This window comes from Podarcis cretensis (genome assembly GCF_951804945.1).
Source record: "Podarcis cretensis genome assembly, chromosome: 10".
NCBI lineage: Eukaryota > Metazoa > Chordata > Lepidosauria > Squamata > Lacertidae > Podarcis > Podarcis cretensis.
In genome coordinates, this window is record NC_137179.1 from 58711176 (window position 1) to 58730678 (window position 19503).

Below are 19503 nucleotides of genomic sequence, written 5' to 3' on the forward strand. Positions count from 1 at the left end.
TTAAAAAAGAAAAGAAATTCATCATCATAATCATCTCTGTTCAGTCATTCAGAAGCACATTGAGAGAATGCACATAGGAGTAAGGTAAAGGTAAAGGGACCCCTGACCATTCGCTCCAGTCATATAGGAGAGTGATGTGCTATAGATATGTATAGCAAAGACAGGACTCCTGATGATCTAGCCAAGGTCTTGCTTAGCCCAATATATGCATAGGGATGGAATGTGCATAGCTGGGACATTATCTTCCACTGCAATGCTCCTCAGCCCCATTCACATTTATTTAACAAAAATCTGAACAACCTAACAGGGCTTGTTTCTACATTCACTTAAGAAACCCTGGTTCTCCGTGTAACTGGTGAGATGTGGTTTTTCCACCTGCACGATTCATTCATTTGAAACTCTTCTGTCCTCTCTTTCTACTGACAGTGTTCGCAGCAACTCACAATAAGGTGTGCAAAGCCATGAAAACACAATCAACTATGATGCTTATGACTTTATTTTTACGCCAGAATTTTCAATATACATTAAGCACAGGTTCAGCATACACCAAATATGCTAAGGAAAATCGTTAAGGGCAAAGTCCAGTTGTGGAAATCTCCATTTAAAAGTTACTTTTATTATGCAGCGAGCAACTAGGATTTGGTTTGTTTAATTACAGGCACAAGGGGACTTCTCTCAGACCCACAGTATGCAAGAAGAACAGTTTCAACTATTTCCTTCCCAGCAATAAAAGCTCCCCTGCAGGCCAATGGGAACTTCTTTTCTAACCCAGAAGGGAGCCAATTTTTGACAGGATCACAACTAGATAGAGAAAGCTTTAAACTCCCCTCCCCACATGCTGCTCCCTCTGAAAACCACATCTGTAATTAAATAAATTAAATAAAAAACACAGTCACATGTGATGTATTTAGTGCAATGTGTGGTTTATCCTTTATAATAATTGAGTGGGTGGGTATAAGGTATGACCAACTTTCTCATGCACAAGCCGTTTAGTAGATGCATAAAGGTAAAGGTAAAGGGACCCCTGACCATTAGGTCCAGTCATGACCGACTCTGGGGTTGCAGTGCTCATCTCGCTTTATTGGCCGAGGGAGCCACCGTACAGCTTCCGGGTCATGTGGCCAGCATGACTAAGCCGCTTCTGGTGAACCAGAGCAGCACACGGAAATGCCATTTACCTTCCCGCCGGAGTGGTACCTATTTATCTACTTGCACTATGACGTGCTTTCAAACTGCTAGGTTGGCAGGAGCAGGGAGCTTACCCCGTTGCAGGGATTTGAACCGCCGACCTTCTGATCGGCAAATCCTAGGCTCTGTGGTTTAACCCACAGCGCCCCCCGTGTCCCAGTAGATGCATAGCATGCACTAATTATATTCTCTTAGAGCCAAACTAGGCAATATTTTCCGTTCCTTTGTTTGTTTAATCTGAGGATCATTTCCCTGTACTTTATCTGATGGAGGAAATGCTTGATTTTTTTTAATTAAAAAAAGTATTTCCTATTTATTGAAAGATTTTTATCCCACCTTAAAAAATGTCTCAAGGATATGGAATTTCTTAATGAAGCTTTATTTAGCAAACTGTATCCAAAATAGTATTTTGATTTTTTAATCATTTGTGAAGCTTCTGGCTGCACCTACCAGTCTTCTTAAAGTCTGGCAACATCTGTGGCTGTTTTCTGCTTTACCTGAGGGCTTTCATTTAGGAAGTGATTAAAAAAGAAGTAATGAACAGCTGACAGAATAAACACTGCTGCCAAAGCCTCCTGTTTTCAGGAAAAGATTTCATTGCCACAAAAGCTTACATCTTTTATTGATTTTGTCAATGCTTCCTCCTGCATTAATACAGCTGAAGTTCACAGTTCTCCTAAGTACAAGCACTATGCATTTAAAGCAGTCTCATATCACATTAAGGTAAAGGCACCCTGGATGGTTAAGTCCAGTCAAAGGCAACTATGGGGTTGTGACGCTCATCTTGCTTTCAGGCCAAGGGAGCCAGTGTTTGTCTGCAAACAGCTTTTCTGGGTTATATGGCCAGCATGACTAAACCGCTTCTGGCACAACGAGACACAGTGAGGAAAGCCAGAGCACACAGAAATGCTGTTTACCTTCCAGCTGCAGTGGTACCTGTCTATCTACTTGCACTGGTGTGCTTTCAAACTGCTAGGTTGGCAGAAGCTGGGACAAAGCAATGGGAGCTCACCCCGTTACGCAGATTCGAAACGCCGACCTTCCGATCGGCAAGCCCAAGTGGCTAGGGTTTAAACCACAGCACCACCTGTGTCTCTATTAAACAGATTAGACCACATTAAACAGCCATGGCTTGCCCCACAGAGTCCTAAGAACTGTTATGGGTGCTGAGAATTGATTCTGGGATACAATTCCCAGAATGCCCTGGAAGAGGGATTGACTGTTAAACCACTCTGAGAATTGTAGCTCTCTGAGGCAAATAGGGCTCTCCCAACAACTCTCAGCACCCTTTACAAACTACAGTTGTACCTTGGTTCTCAAACGCCTTGGTACTCAGCAGTTTTGGCCCCCGAACGCCGCAAACCCGGATTTGTTCCGGTTTGTGAAGGTTTTTCGGAAGCTGAATGTCTGACACAGCTTCTGACTGAGTGCAGGAAGCTCCTGCAGCGAATCGGAAGCCGCGCCTTGGTTTTTGAATGTTTTCAGAAGTCGAACAGACTTCCAAAATGGATTCTGTTTGAGAACCAAGGTATGACTGTACACCTCTCCGTATTCTTTAGCGGAAGCCGTGACTGTTTAACACGGTATGATACTGAGATGTTGCACCTGGTTAGCCCCGGTGTGCAATTAGCTGGTGTAGGAGGGCTTAGCTGGGTTGCAGCCATGACAGAGCTCTCCTGAGGTGCAGAGGGTCAGTGCATCTGTTAACAAGAAGTTTGGTGGTTTGAGCCCACCCAGGAATGGGTGTGAGCAGGATTCCTGCATCACAGGGGGTTGGACTAGATGACCCTGTGGGTCCCTTCCAACTCTACAGTTCTATGATTCAAAGAAGGATAAGCCTTTAATCCTTTCCCCCTGCCCCATGCTGTGGTCTGATCAGATTTGGAGGCTCTCACCTGCTATTCACAATGGGAGAAAATCTCCAGTTTGATGCTACTGGAACTTTTCTCCCATGGGAAGGAGACGGAAAGGATGTCCTTCATTACAATGAAGAAAAGGATTAGAGTAGCACCCCCATCATGCCATGGACCTGATCCAGTTTGGATGCCCTGCAGCTGGCTATGATAATGATGGTGATGGTGATGATGATGATGATGATGATGATGATGATGATGAAGATGAAGATGGCTTGCGCAGCAGGGCCCAACCACGTGACAAATGTCACATCTGCTATTCTCCTTGTGGGACTGACAGAGGTTGATCTTTGGGGTCATCAAACCTATTGTTGGTTGTGAGGTTCACAATCATGTGGATCCCAAAGGTCAGGATCAGTAATAAGACTAGCGAGGATACCAAACCCATCCAAATTCCAGGGGTGAAGAAGGTTGTGCAGTCACTGGCATAGGAAAATTTGTGGCCTTCAACGCTAAACGCTTGAATCTGCAAAAGAGAAGGGGGGGGGGAGAGGATTGAGCCGCCAGGAATCTGTACTTTATGTCCCATGTCCACTCACAATGTGTTCATTAACCACACGCCCATCTTGTTTGTTGAAGCATAGGAAAGATATAAGTTAAAAGGATGGAAAATCGAGGGGTATTCTAAGGATACAGCCCTGGGGAGAACGGCAAAGCAACATCCATTAACTTCTGCACATAGACATTGCTAGGCCACCTTCATGTAGCTAAACAACTTTTCTTCCACCAAAAACAAAACAAAACAGCTCCACAGAGTGATAGTTCAAGCTGCCCTTTGAACCCAGCTCCGTTGATTTTCCAAAGGTCTCTTCTATCTGAGGAAGACTCCTTAGGACAATGCCTGAGGCTGAACTTGGAATCTGACACAAAGTTGGGGGTCTCCCACTAAGCTAAGGCACCTCTCAAACAGGGGTAGGAAATAAGCAGGCTGAGTGTTTACTCACAGCTTAGCAACTCTATTTCCATTTTGTGTGTTTGGGGGGGGGGGGGAGCCTGTATATTTAGGCCGTGGTTGCATTTGCAAAATCATTTCATTTCGTTGCTTACTTTCTCTCATACCATCCACATTTCTCCAGTGAAAATAGGGATGTCTTATTCAATAGTAATAGTAGATGATAGATAGATAGATAGATAGATAGATAGATAGATGATAGATAGATAGATAGATAGATAGATGATAGATAGATAGATAGATAGATAGATAGATAGATAGATATAGATAGATAGATGATAGATAGATAGATTGATAGATAGATAGATGATAGATAGATAGATAGATAGATAGATAGATAGATAGATAGATAGATGATAGATGATAGATAGATGATAGATGATAGATAGATATAGATAGATATAGATAGATAGATAGATAGATAGATAGATAGATAGATGATAGATAGATAGATAGATAGATAGATAGATAGATAGATGATAGATAGATATAGATATATAAGGGGAAAAGGTAAAGGACTCCTGGACAGTTAAGTCCAGTCGAAGGTGACCATGGGATTGTGGCACTCATCTGGCTTTCAGGCTGAGGGAGCCGTTGTTTGTCCACAGACAGCTTTCCGGGTCATGTGGCCAGCATGACTAAACCGCTTCTGGAGCAACGGGACACCGTGACGGAAACCAGAGTGAATGGAAATGCCGTTTACCTTCCCGCCACAGCAGGTACCTATTCTCTACTCGCACTGGTGTGCTTTCAAACTGCTAGGTTGGCAGAAGCTGAGACAGAGCAATGTGAGCTCGCTCGGTCAATACGGATTCGAACCGCTGATCTTCCAATTGGCAAGCTCAAGTGGCTCAGTGGTTTAGACCACAGCACCACCCACTCCCTTGATTCTAAAAACATAACAAAGCATTAAGCATTTTTAAAAAGCTTCCCTATACAGGGCTGCCTTCAGATGTCTTCTAAAGGTTGTATCTCCTTGGCTCTGGAGTCGCATAACTCCATACCCTCCAACATTTGTCAGATGAAAATAGGGACATCCTAGGGAAAAGTAGAAGGACGTGGGTGGCGCTGTGGGTTAAACCACAGAGCCTAGGACTTGCCAATCAGAAGGTCGGCGGTTCAAATCCCCGCAACAGGCTGAGCTCCCGCTGCTCGGTCCCTGCTCCTGCCAACCTAGCAGTTCAAAAGCACATCCAAGTGCAAGTAGAGTGCAAAGTGCAGGTACCGCTGCAGCAGGAAGGTAAACGGCGTTTCCGTGCACTGCTCTAGTTCGCCAGAAGCGGCTCAGTCATGCTGGCCACATGACCCTGAAGCTGTATGCCGGCTCCCTCAGCCAATAAAGTGAGATGAGCACCACAACCCCAGAGTCAGTCACGACTGGACCTAATGGTCCCTTTACCTTTAAGGAAAAGCGGGAGATTTTGCGATCTAATAAAAATCTGGGATAGCTTCTGTAAATCCGAGACTGTCCATGGAAAATGGAGGGTCTGTTCTCTTCAGGCTTCAGGCAAAAGTTGCAAAGGGAAGACACACATTATCTGGCTGGCTAGCTGACAAAATGGTGAGGTTGCATAATGTTGTTATGGCTCCCACAGAGCATTGAGTGGCTATGAAATAATACAGACTCGATACCGTTCTCGGTGCCAAAGTGCTTGAAGCATGTATCAAGGCTTTGATGTTGCTAAAGTACTTTAGCTGAAACAGACTGAGGAGGCTAAAGGTGGGAAGACAATGTTTGCAGGGTACAGCAATATTGATCTTTTTTAAAGAATAAAATAAACCCGCAACACGCCAGTCTGAGATGTCTCTTCTGAAGTTTCGGTCTGGAAGTTTGACTGTCTCAATGTGCCTTTCTAGTTTTTAAAAATACCTATTGTAATTTCTGCACTTGGCAATATCCTTGCTTATATTTTGCCACAGCAATGGTAGGGGGCAGTTGTCTTCCACTCATAAAATAAAGATGTGCCACCTCTCATCCTGTTGTTGACAAGAAAGAAAAGCCTATAAAACAATATTCTCTTTTTGTCTGTAACTCACTGAAGATTTTTCAAGGTCTTTATAAAAGAATTCTGGCTTGTGCCATCACCTTTCCAAAATCTCAAGCGGCGAGCTCACCCCAATAACTTTTAAATTGACGAAGATTATGGCTTTTCATGTATATTGAATATACTCTATTACTAAGCCATGAGTCACACATCATACCTTTGCAAAAATGACCCCATTCACTGAAGTGGCAAAATACCATCTTTTTCCATGTATAAGACAATCTTTTTTGCTTATTTTTTTTAGTCCAAAATAGGGGGTCATCTAATACACAGGGAGCATCCTATACACGGAAAAATACGGTCCAGAGCTTCAGCTGCTCGTTCTGCAATTTTTTTTTTTTTTTGGGGGGGGGGACTCAACAAGTTTGGGTGATATTGGGTGTTTAAAATATTGATTTGCCTTATACATGGGGACGTCTTATACACGAAAAAATACAGTATAATTTGTTTAGCTGTTTGACTGGATAAAAAATGGATAATGATTGGTGTTGGTCTGTTGCTTTCTATGGATAGCTTTCTGGAGAATCTTCTTTTTTCCTTGTTCTCCCCATTTATAGGCTGCCCCAACCCTGTCAATCTTTCATCTTCACGCTACTGAAGAGCTCACTGGGGATCCAAAAAAGAGTGTTGGTTAAAACTTTCTCTTAGGGTTGAAGGGGAAAGTAAGTGGTGAGGCAGACCTTTCAGAAACTCCGACAGCAAACTAATAGCTCTTAGAATTGCCTCTGAAACTGCACTGTGTACTCACCTGGAACTCAGAGATGACAACCTGCCATTCTTTCGCTGCAGCATTGCTGGGAGTCAACGTTGCCCCATAATGGTCGCTTGTTCCCACCAGCTGGCAATGGAATGAATACTCCGCAGGACCAGAGATGGAAGGGGCAGTAAATATGGCCGTTTCCTTGTTGTCTTGTTGAATGTGAACAAAATCTAAAGTGAACCACTCTCGAGCAGAGCCTACGTACTTCTTGTTGGTCATCAAAAAACTAGAAAAAGGAGAAACAGAGAATGCATCGATTCATTCTGCGTTGGCATCTTTTCCTTTAGGAATTACCGGGTGGCCGTGAGATAGGATTAAGGAGGCACATTTGGGTTTAAGAGATGTCTCTTCAAACGTGCCATTCGGCTTAGCAGCGACAATGAGACCCCCCAGGTTGTCTCGCGTGCTGCAGCAAATGAAGGATACAAGGGTGGAGTTCAGTGGTTCATACTGCGATATACTCTCAGAGAGGCTACAGAATTTCTGGGTTTGAGCCTTCTGCTGAAGGGCAATGGAGAGAAGGGAACATGCTGATTCTCCTTGGGAAGAAGAAAACAGGCTTCTGTTCCTTAATGGAAAGGGCCATGTGTGAATACGGATACAAATCTGGATAAATTCATTGAAAAGCCATTGAGGCAAGCACAAGAAAGAATGTGCACGAGGCGGGAATGAACCAAACATAAGAGGAAAATACCGTATTTTTTGCTCTATAAGACGTACTTTTCCCCTCCTAAAAGTAAGGGGAAATGTGTGTGCGTCTTATGGAGCGAATGCAGGCGGGAGGCTCTGCCAAGTGCTCCCTTTAAAGAGATGTGTGGAACGTGTGTCCGGCTCTCGGGGGCTTTTGGGGGCTCTTGGGGGTTCTCTTTAAGGGGAGTGCGGCTCTTGGGGGAGCATTAGCCACGTGCAGCCTCTCCCAGGCAGGGAATGAAGGCTCCCCTTGCCCGGGAGAGGCTGCGTGCGGCCAAACAAGAAGCCAGGGCAGCAAGCAGGATCACTGCACGGCGGTCCCGCTTGCTGTCCTGGCTTCTGGGATTCAGAATATTCTTTTTCTTGTTTTCCTCTTCCAAAAACTAGGTGCGTCTTATGGTCTGCATCTTATAGAACGAAAAATATGGCACTTTTATAAGCCTCCAAGAACTGCAGCACAATTTTGGCCTTGCCACGTGATTCCCATTTCTTGTCGTCGATCCTGCAGTTTCACAACAACAACAACTTTATTATTTGTACCCTGCCCATTTGGCTGGATGGTGCTAATAATAATAATAATAATAATAATAATAATAATAATAATAATAATAATAGTGATGATGCAAAGGCCTCAGATTCAGTTCCAGGCACCTCTAGTAAAAGGTTCAGGTAAGAGATACTGGGAAAGCCCTCTGCCTTCAGATCCTGGATAGGCACTGCCAGTCAGAGCAGGCAATAGTCGGATAAATGAACAAATAGTCTGATTTACTATAAGGCAACTTCTTTTGTTCCTAAGGCATGCAGCACTGGTTGCATGATTCAACTGCTGTTGCATTTCCGACCATGGTCGGCCAATTGGTGCCAAAGAAAGATAGAACTTTTTTTATGTATGCAACAACAGCAGCAAGAATACTCATCACGAAGTATTGGAAGACACAAGATTTACCCACTCTGGAAGAATGGCAGATGCAAGTAATGGACTATATGGGACTAGCAGAAATGACCGGCAGAATCCGAGACCAGGGAAAAGAGTCAGCGGAAGAAGACTGGAAGAAATTTAAGGACTATTTGCAGAGGCATTGTAAAATTAATGGACATTAGAGGGATGTTGGACAGAAATTAAGTGGTTACCAGCTGTAATGTAAAGGTTGAGCAATAAGTTATAATAAGTTATAATAAGGATTTGCTGAGTTAAGAATTTGAACTGGAATACAAAAGGGGGAGGTGAGAGGAGGTCTGGGAAACAAGTTAATGGAAATAAGTAACGGAAACTATATTTGTTTTAACTGTTTTTTTAATTTTGTATCTTTGTATTTTTGTTACTTTTTGTGTATTTTTGTTTTTTTTCTTCTTTTTTCTTTTTCTTCTTCTTTGTATTAATTTGACAATTCTAATAAATATTTATATTAAAAAAATCAACTGCTGTTGCATTTCTCCCCTTCTCTGTTTATTTTTTTTGGGGGGGGGGGATTTTTCAACTGACTTGATGTGATTGTATGCAATAAAGCACAAACCACCACCTGTTTTGAAATTATCAGGGGGGTCTATACCAAATCAAGAAATGGGATGATAAGTTTATCTTAACAGAAAACAGAGGAGCATATACTGTATGTTAAATGTGAAGGGAATAACTTGATTGAGCACGTAGGGGCAGGCATTGCTTCCCCACCCCACCCTGGCCAGCAGACTGGAAACCTAGGTAGCTAGAGTGGATTTGTAATAAATAACACAATAATCATGTTTTCCAGCTTAGAGGAGCCTGTTTACAGCTCATGATACTTTTTGCAATGTGAGTTGTGCAATGGACAAGCTCTCCTGTCTGTCGGCAGAGGGTTATTTTTTTACTTATTTTCCCCAGGATCGTATTGTGTTGATTACAAGTTTTTCATTTGGCCTGGTGCCTGAGGCTATTCTAGTGGAAGAGGCTGTGATACGGCATTGCTTACTTTGGTGAACCATTCGCTTCCCGGTTAATAGCACTCTGAACCGCAGTGAGGAAAGATTTAAGCTTTTTAATTTGAAATCATCTCCGTTTTATTCTATTTACTCATACCCGAGATGGTCTTTATTACTTGTTACAAATTTCTGGCCAGACATTCTAGCTTGACCTTAATCCCAAACTGTCTTTTCCCTGAAGTACCGTATAATCCATTTGCTAAGGCACCTTCTGAGGCAGGGTTGAAGACCCAGGACACGTAGAGGCACTAACATCAAGTGAAATACATCCTTATTCAGAGTGATTTAAGAAGAAACGCTGGCTTTGGGTAGTAGTAGTAGTAGTAGTAGTAGTAGTAGTCAGTGGCGTAGCATGGGTTATCAGCACCTGGGGCAAGGCAAGTAATTTGCACCCCCTAACCCATGGATTTGCGCCCCCTAACCCGTGGATTTGCGCCCCCTAACGCGTGGATTTCCCTAACCCCCAGATGTTGCGCCCGGTGCGGCCGCCCCCCCTGCACCCCCCACGTTACGCCACTGATAGTAGTAGTAATTTTGTTATTTATACCCCACCCATCTGGCTAGGTTGCTCCAGCCACTCTGGGCAGCTTCTAACACATATAAAAACATAAGAAAACATCAAACATTAAAGAATTTCCAATATGGGGCTTGCCTTCAGATGTCTTCTAAAAGTTGTACAGTGGTACCTCAGGTTAAGAACTTAATTCGTTCTGGAGGTCTGTTCTTAACCTGAAACTGTTCTCAACCTGAAGTACCACTTTAGCTAATGGGGCCTCCGGCTGCTGCTGCACCGCCACCACGCGATTTCTTTTCTCATCCTGAGGTAAAGTTCTTAAACCAAGGTACTATTTCTGGGTTAGCGGAGTCTGTAACCTGAAGCGTCTGTAACCTGAAGCGTCTGTAACCTGAGGTACCACTGTATACAGTTATTTATGTCCTTGACATCCGATGGGAGGGTGCCACTGACAAGAAGGCCCTCTGCCTGGTTCCCGGCAACTTCACTTCTCACAGTAAGTGAACTGCCAGAAGACTCTCAGTGCTGGACCTCAATGTCCTGGCTGAATGATGGGGGTGAAGATGCTCCTCCAGGTATACAGGGCATTTGTTTGTACGCTACATCACCTGGCTCCGTTGCAGATATAATCACCCAGCAGGTCCTCCTCACAGCCCTGCTTCCATGTTTCCACAACCGGTACAATGATATTTGGACTAATCATCACAAGTCTTAATCATGAATAAAACTTGAATACAAGCAATAGTGGGTAGACTATTGCCATTAGTTTCTGTTTGCCTGGGATTTTGTAGACTTGTGGAGAGATAAGAGGATGTCCCATTCTGTAAGTGGAAAGCACCTCAACATTCATTTAAAATTTTTTGTAAGTAAATTAATTCTTAAACATACCTGATTTCCAGACTCTCAATGCCCTTCACAGGGTTGGTGTATTTTAACGACAACCTGACAAGGGGGTCGGGGAGGAGGGAGAAATGCAAGAAAATGTTACATCATATAATTTTCATATGAACCTTTTTCATTATTTCTTTAAAATATAGGAGCACATCTAAATTGGTAGGTAAAGACAAAGAGATGGCGGAGCAGAAAATATTGCAGAGCAGAAAGCTGTTTCCTTATCTCCCTTTCAAACAAAAGGGGGACTATATTGAAGACCTTGATCTATGGCATTATTTACAGCTCACTTAAATTTAAGTGGTGGCAAGGATTCCCCGCAACGACACCTTACAATGAAATTTTTGCCTCGCGTAATGTTAGTGGGAGTTTTGATCGTGATGGTGGTTGTGGGGACCAAGACATTTGAATAAAATGAGGGCACAGGCAAGGAGAGAGCGCGGCAGTAAGAGAAGACATGTGGATGAATAGAAGTCATGCATAATTATTCTCTTGGAAAGGAACAATGAAAGGAAGACAAAAGAAGCAGCTATATGTTGGCACAATTCTCTTTTTTGCACCTCATGCATACATACAAGCTGAACTGCTTATTAGCTTTCTTCTTCTTTTCCATGAAAATAATGGATCTGGACACAAATCTGGCTTGATGAGAAAGAGTTTGGAAATGGGGTACAAAAAGGCCCTACAGTGTTTTTCGCTCTGAAATAGCAGCTAGCTGGGAGGAGATACCGTATTTTTCGCTCCGCAAGACGCACTTTTTCCCTCCTAAAAAGCAAGGGGAAATGTGTGTGCGTCTTATGGAGCAAATGCAGGGGGGAGGCAGGCGGGAAAAGCCCCAAGAGCAGCACTCAAGCTCCGTGCGGCTCTTGGGGGCTTTTCCCCAGGAGGGAGAAGGGACTGACTGGCTGCGTCAGTCCCTTCTCCCACCTCGTAGAAAAGCCCACAGGAGCCATGCACCCTTTAAAGAGAGAGCGGCTCCTGCGGGCTTTTCTACGAGGTGGGAGAAGGGACTGACGCAGCCAGTCAGTCCCTTCTCCCTCCTCAGGGAAAAGCCCCCCAAAGCAGTGCTCTCTTTAAAGGGTGCATGGCTCCTGTGGGCTTTTGTGGGAGGTGGGGGCTTCTGACGGGCTGCCCTTCTCCCTCCTCGAGGAAAAGCCCCCAAGAGCCACACACACACTCTACGCGGCTTGTGAAAGGGAGTGCTGAGCAGAGCCTGGGATGCATACAGGCTCTGCTCAGCGCTCCCTTTAAATAATATTTTTTTTCTTGAATTCCCCCTCTAGAAACTAGGTGCGCCTTATGATCAGGTGTACCTTATGGAGCGAAAAATACAGTATGTGCTTCGAAGGGAAAGTACCCTGTGCGTTCTGAAGTTCACGCTCCTCTTTATTCGCTAGGGAAATGCTCCTTGTTTCAATGGGAAAGGACAGGCCTAGGCCAATGTAATGCACAGCCTCCCTGACGTAAGAGAAGAATTCAGATGAATACACACACACACACACACACACACACACACACACACGGCTTCACAGGGATCTGTGATCTAGCTGCACACCCTACCACTGACATGCCTGATGGCTACACACTCCACTATCTGAGCATGGAACACAAGGAATGGCTTGCTCGCTGTGTTTGGTTTGAGGAGTGACAAGCTGTGGCGGCCCGAGATTTAAGGCATGGTATTTCTTTGGCTGAACCAAAAGGAATGGGTAGTCCATGTACAGATTTCTTTGCACAATTGGCTCTTGCACTGATATGAATAAGGACAGGGGCATAGCATGGGGAGGGCCAGGGGGTTGTAGCCTCGGGGACATGGTTTTGAGAAGGTGTGAGTCAGGTACCCCCACACAGGGATCCCTGTGAGGAGAACCAGAGCTTATAGGGTTAATAGCGCAGAGTGTGCGTCCTGATGCTGGGAGGGGGGTGCCCACATACGGGGGTTTTGTCTGCTTTGTTATGTTATGTTATGCTGTTTTCTCCCAGATTGCTGATTAATTGCTGCTGTAAATAAACGCTTCTTAGATTAGGAAAGAAGCTGCGTACAGAGTCTTTTCTGCATGCTTGAAATATCTCCACACAGAACACACACCGCTGTGCGCAGTCTCTGCTAAATGCCGGGACAACACTGAGTCACAGTGGAAGCGTACCGGACATTGAATTTCACAATCCCTGCCCTGCCTGCCCCTGGGGGTCTCTGGGCCCCAGAGCCCAGTCTTGCTGCTGCACCCCTGGCCCACATCGGTGAACCAGGTTCCCTCTGTGCTGGTGGGCGGGCAGCAGCACAGCATGGCCCCAAGAACCCTCCGTGCCCCATGGCCACCTGGCACTGGCAGTGGCTAGGGTTCGGGTGGTTCAGCGGGTTTTGTCCACCCTCCAGGCCCAGCCTCTGGACCCACCTGGTGCACTCACGTGCCCCGGGCACAATAAAGGACGCAACGCCACTGAATAAGGACCACAATTCATACAAAAGTTTGGATGCGTATCAGAATGCATGTGGAATTCTGGTTTTGGTTTCAAAAAGCTCAGAATACGAGGTGCCACATTTTAGAGGATGACAACGTTTGGGGTACCAAATCCACATCAACAAAATGAAGCCAACATTGACACAGGTGTCATTCCTACAGTGTTATGATATATACGGAAGGGAGTTATTGTTTCCGTTTGTTATTATGGCATGCATTTTTGTGTTTTTATATTGTAAAGTGCCCTGTGATCTTTAGATGAAGGGTGGTATAGAAAATTAATAAATAATAACGATACGATTCCTGTGAATGGCACAGGAATACATAGGATACTGACATAGGTGAGTATCTGCATACAGCCTTTCCACACATATGCCAAGTGTGAGAATGATGGGAGAGGTACAAACAATGGCCTGAGCATCCCATTAGGTCAGACCACCTGTGGTCAGGGGGTTTAGATAGATCTTCTCCCCATCAAAACCATGCCCTGTTTATTTGTTCCCATAGAGGTGAACAACAGCTGTTTACTACATAAAAATATTGCAAGCCAGGCCATTGGTCCATCGAGTTCAGTATTGTCTTCACTAACTGGGAGTTGCTCTCCAGGAGCAGATTTTATTCCCAGCCCTACTGAACCTGGGACTTTCTGCATACAAACCAGGTGCTCCTCCCTCCTTTTTCCAGACCCTTTTGTGGAAATAAATGCTTTATGCATTATGGAACACTGGTGGAGACATAATAATTTTCTGAGTATTTCAGAATTATTCTCCCCCCCCCCCAATACATTGTTTCCTTTTCCTATAATGCTGATGGTTTCTCCTGCTTCTATTGTGCTTTGCATGTTCCTCATGAACTGGTAAAACCAATGAGAGACTAGGTTCTTTCCAGTCCTACAGCTTGTAGTTCCATTTGTAACCAAAATGGAAAGGAATTAATTCAACTTGTAAATATTGTCCGAATAAACCGTGCTTTAAATGTTACAAAGATGGTCATTTAATGGCAAATCAAGTTATACATAATATATGCTATGTTTCTAATGCAGGAAAGTCACTTTTGATCTGTAAAATGTTGAAAAACTATCATTTCCTCCCAAAATTCTGTTTCTCTTGAAAACTGAACAGGGGAAAAAATCCATTAACTGCAAGTTTTATATCTTTAGGCTGTACCAAAAACGTCTACATCTTAATGAGCAAGGCTGGATGTCAGTGGGTTGAAAAAGGTATTTGCTGGGGAAAGCTTGTCCATCTCTAATTTTTAGCAAGTTGACAGCCTCAGTTCTCCAGCTGCAAAGTAGTTAATAGCCTACTTCGTGGAGTAAATTAATAAGAAGGCTTGTAAAGCATTTTGGACACTTAAAATGCATAAGAACAGAGATAACCAAAGCTATGAGAGCTATGCAATTTCATGACTGTACCTTAATCTGATCTTTCTAGGACTTTGATTTCAAGTCTTGGCAAAGCTAAATGGTAATGCTATCTGGGAACAAAAAAAATCAGCTTCCTCAGTCAATGTACCATGAAAGACAATTAGTAGTGAAAGTCAGGCTACTCACGTGGCATTGGTCCCCGAACAAGTGGAACTGCTGGTATCCACTTCGTGAGATTCAAATGTGCGATGGGTTAGATTCATGACAGTGCCATCGGCTGTAAAGTTTAAATCTGTGGCATAAAAAAGGATGCACGTGGCATTGGGACCTGTTCCATTGGTTATATTTATTGGGGCATACAGATTAGCTTCTTGTTTTTCAACAGACATTAGGTGCCTTCTGCTCTGCCATTCTACATCAGGTCCCACTGGTACCTAAAAGAGAATTCTGCAGATTATTTCAGCAGAAAACAAAACCTTGAGGTGAAACACAGATACTGAGTCAAAGCTGGCGGTTCACATGCTGATCGTATTGCTCTGCTTTCCTTTGGATCACTTCAGCAAGGCCAAAAGTGGGGGTCTTGTCATCTGCGCAGCCCAGGACCTCCATATGCACTGCCCAGACTTGTGCCTCAGGGAGGTCACTTTGGTGCTATTAACACAGCAGTTTTTCACCCCTGCAGGTGCACTCCATTGTCTCTCGAGACAGACAGGTGCCAACAACAACAGTTGCAACTATTATTGCCAGAATGTGGTATTTTAAGGAAGAAAACATTCCCTTTAAGAAAGCAATATATCGCAAAGAAAAGCGTTAAGTATTTCACTTTTTAATTAAAAAAATTAATCTCTCTTCTTCCTCCCAAAGTGTAGCCGTTTTATTTCACACAAGGAAAAGCTTATGAAGACTAAATTATACTGTGTTTAATCAATTGTCTGTATGTTAAGGGATACTGGGGCTAGCACGTTGTCTGGGGAGAATCATAATGCTAATAACAGAAATAAGATTTTGTAGGAGGAACTGATGACTGAGCTATGGGGAATACTTTGATTTTGGAGAAAGAATGAAGTCAAGAACAGATTTTCAGGAATCCAAAAGCTGCGCCACAACTCCTCTAGCAAAGTTTAGCCAGAAGTATCCCACCCTTCAATAAAACAATTAAACATAAAATCATTACATGAAACTTCTTCTTATTGAATTATATGGCATGCAAAAGTGAAGTGAGTAGCCACGTAACCAGATTAAAATAAGATCCCTGGCAAATGTGTGAATGTATATGATGCATATTTAAATTTCTGCAATAGCTAGCACTGAGTAATCCTGGCTGAGTACGAAGAGTCTGGTTAAATAGCTACCCAGATAAGAAAATGAGAGCAAGTTTTAACACAACTTTTCTTTGAACACAGGTATAACCTAAGGGAACAAATCGTTCGAAAAAGTGAAAGCTGTGCGGATTATGCAGGAAGTATCAATAAGCAGGAGATTAAATTCTTGGCTATTTCTGCTAAGGGCACTTTCCTGCCAAATCCAAGTGTTTTGCATCCCTACACAAACTTTTTCTCCTTAAATTTTCTGATTGGCTGCAGCAGAGAGGATGATAGAGGAATTCATCTTGTGAAAGTGATGTTCACAATACTTAGCACAACGTCCTATAGTGTGTGTGTGTGTGTGTGTGTGTGTGTGTGTGTGTTTGATTGGAAGTCAGGGAGAGAGTTTAGTGTTTATGTGGCCACTCCAACTGGATATGCAATACCGAGATGCCTGTTTCTTCCTATTTGAACCTATCCAGATAAAATAGTGCCCGCTCAAGGAATTTTGCTGCCTAAAGCAGAATGTACCTGGCACCTCTCTATGGGAAAAGTCTAGCTGCACCATTCAGACTCCAAGTCTTGTTTTTATTTATCCCCTTCCTTTCTAAGGCTGCAATCCTGCATACATTTCCCAGTTGCACTTGGTGAGATTGACACCTGACTAAATCTATATAGGATTGCTCTGGGAATCTTTCGCTCATGCCCTCCCCTCATGTTTTTTCAGGGGGCTGGACCCCCTCAATGTTCAGTGGGTGTTCAGTTCTGCTCCTTGGCTCCTTGTGACATCACATGACATCACGAGCATGATGTCAGGATGTCATGTTGGGCCCCCTCAAGCAACTGGAGAAGATGGCAGCTCTGTTCAGGTCATTGCTGAATCGCTGTCAGTGCATGTGATAATTAGGTACCCAAACTAGAGGTTCCAGACGCAGTTCTGCATGTTTTTCACTATGTCAAACTAGGAAAATCATCATTTCGCAGGGTAACACATAAGCGGTACTTCTTTGCCATCTTCATTACTGCTGTGCTGGCAATCAGTAATTTTGATTTCACAAAAACAAGGCAGACAATGGTAGACTGAAACTTATTTTCAAAGCACAGTATGACAATAATCAGGGCTTAATCTTCTTTTTGATTTGTGCTATTTGATTACAAACTTTTGATTAACTAGAGGTGCTGGCTGGAACCCCACACACAAGCTGCTCACTGAAGTTAGCAGAATTTAAGCTGCACAACATAGCATGGCTGCAGTTTTTATCATGCTTCTTCAGAAGAGGAGGACACCAATGCACATAGATCTGGTAAACTTTATGATTACTCCCGAGAGGCCATTTTGGCCATGCCACAAACACCTGCCCTACACTTAACATCTAATAAATAAATAAATAATTTATTATTTATACCCCGCCCATCTGGCTGGGTTTCCCCAGCCACTCTGGGCGGCTCCCAAAAGAATATTAAAATACAATAGTCCATCAAACATTAATAGCTTCCCTAAACAGGGCTGCCTTCAGATATCTCATGTATATGATCATATATGATCAACTATCAGCCGATCATCCGGACTTCTGTGCACAGTGCTATGCAAAAACAAATAGGTGTCATGGTGACCTCAGGTGATAGACAGGTGGGTAGGTCAAACCCGACTCAAGGGAGTGGAGGAGCGAAGGCTCTAGTCAGATTCAGTTCCCTGTAGCTGCAGTATGCAATGGCTCTTCTAGAACAACCCAGCTGTTGCACAAAAACTACTACCACCATTTGAAAGCCACAATATGCTGCTGCTGCTGCTCAGACATGAGTTATCATCAGCAAATTTAGGAGCAAACATTTCTGGGGGAAGGGAATAATAACTTTGAGAGGCAATCATTTTAGTCGTTATGGTCACAGGGAAGGAAAGGCTTAACCCATACACTATGGTCCTGATGGAGCCTTCCTGTGGCTGCAATATACAGAAATGAAATGCAGTCATTTTGGGAATTTTTTTTCCACTGCTGCCTGAGCTCCATATGCATCACTTGTCCTCAAATAGTTTTGGGAGCAGGTAGAAAGAAAGAAAGAAAGAAAGAAAGAAAGAAAGAAAGAAAGAAAAGAAAAGCTAGGATTTACCTGCAGATCTGGGGAGGGGTGCTCTCTCTGTCTATAAACCTACCTCTGCTTTCTTCATAGGCAGGTGAACCCAATGCATCTCAATACTGAAGTCCCATTTGACAACTAGTGAGGATGATTAGCATTATTTTGCAAAAGTAAGAAAAAGAATTTGATTTCATGCAACCCTCTGAAATGCTACGAAGTAGGCATGGGTTACTTTGTTGACTTAAGTTTCTCTCGGCTTCTTTTTTCTAATCCTAAATTCACTTCCACATCTGTTTGCAATTTTTAAATTATTATTATTCCTCAGGAAAAATTGCCAGCATTATAGTGCACCCCCCCCCGATATACACATTTTTACAAAACAAGTTCCCTAACTATATGCCCTTTTTATTAATATATACATGTTTATGTCAACATGCAGAGGGCTAGGAGGCCAGCTGGGCCATCTCCTTCTAGCTGTCTGCTGCGAAGACCCATCGGCCTCTGCTCCAACATAAATCAGTGACCTGGGCTTCAAAGCCAGGGCACACTATCAGCAGATCGAACTGCACACACAAAATAGGTGTGAGGCTTGTGAAAGCATACTATAACTACAGATTTATTAATCATAAATCAGGACAAAGAAACATGTCATCTCTCTCTTCGTCTTCTCAGAAAGACCAGGAAAAGGAAAAGCTATACACACAATGGAAGTTCCCAGCAAGCTGTGCTGGAATGTAAACAGACATGTGACACGCAACAGTTCTACACGTCTGCTCCTTAAGGTGGAATAGAAATCTCAACAGTTTACCCTAGTGGGATTTTGTACACATTACTAGGCTGGAAAAAGGAACTGCAAAGTTCATGGAAGCGAAAATGTTGAAGGATTGTGCTTTGTGTCTCGTTACAGAAAGTGTGAATTTTGTAGGCTCACCTCTAAATGCAAACCGAACTGGATTTGTCTCCTACCCCTACTATGAAGCCTTCATTTTAAATGCTACATCCCTTTAGAGCATTTTGTCCTTTAAGACATGTGGAGGGAGATTCTTTTATTTCATCACATGTTAAATCAATGGCTATGCATTCTTGGTGCTATCTTTTTCTTTGCTGTTGAGATCAGATGAAATCATGATGATACAGGAATTGATGATACACTATTTTCTGGCTTCTATTCTGAGGGTTAATGAAGGCACAATATTCACAGAGTGGGCAATAAATGCAAAAATGAACAAGAGGGACCATTTTATTGCGTAGTTTATATCTTTCTTTCTTTTTAGTGGTTCCTTGAGTTTTGATAAAGGGGCAACAGTTATAACACCTTAAGTGGGATATTAAAATTGAGAGAGGGCATAGTTAAAGATGGCCAAATTATATGTAGCCTATCTTTCA

The 19503-nt window shown here is 43.3% G+C and overlaps 1 protein-coding gene across 1 annotated transcript in view; it reads right to left on the minus strand.

Moving 5' to 3' along the window:
- Window positions 1–3357: 3357 nt before the first annotated feature.
- Window positions 3358–19503, minus strand: part of LOC307225922 (V-type proton ATPase subunit S1-like) — a gene marked incomplete at its 3' end in the record, with an annotated part of 46970 nt that continues 30824 nt past the window's right edge. Inside the window, exons 7-10 of the mRNA XM_079994325.1 lie at window positions 14924–15171; window positions 10907–10960; window positions 6847–7084; window positions 3358–3567 (exon numbers count right to left, since the gene is read on the minus strand). Coding sequence (XP_079850451.1) covers window positions 3358–3567; window positions 6847–7084; window positions 10907–10960; window positions 14924–15171 — 750 coding nt within the window. The remainder of the gene's footprint in view (window positions 3568–6846; window positions 7085–10906; window positions 10961–14923; window positions 15172–19503) is intronic.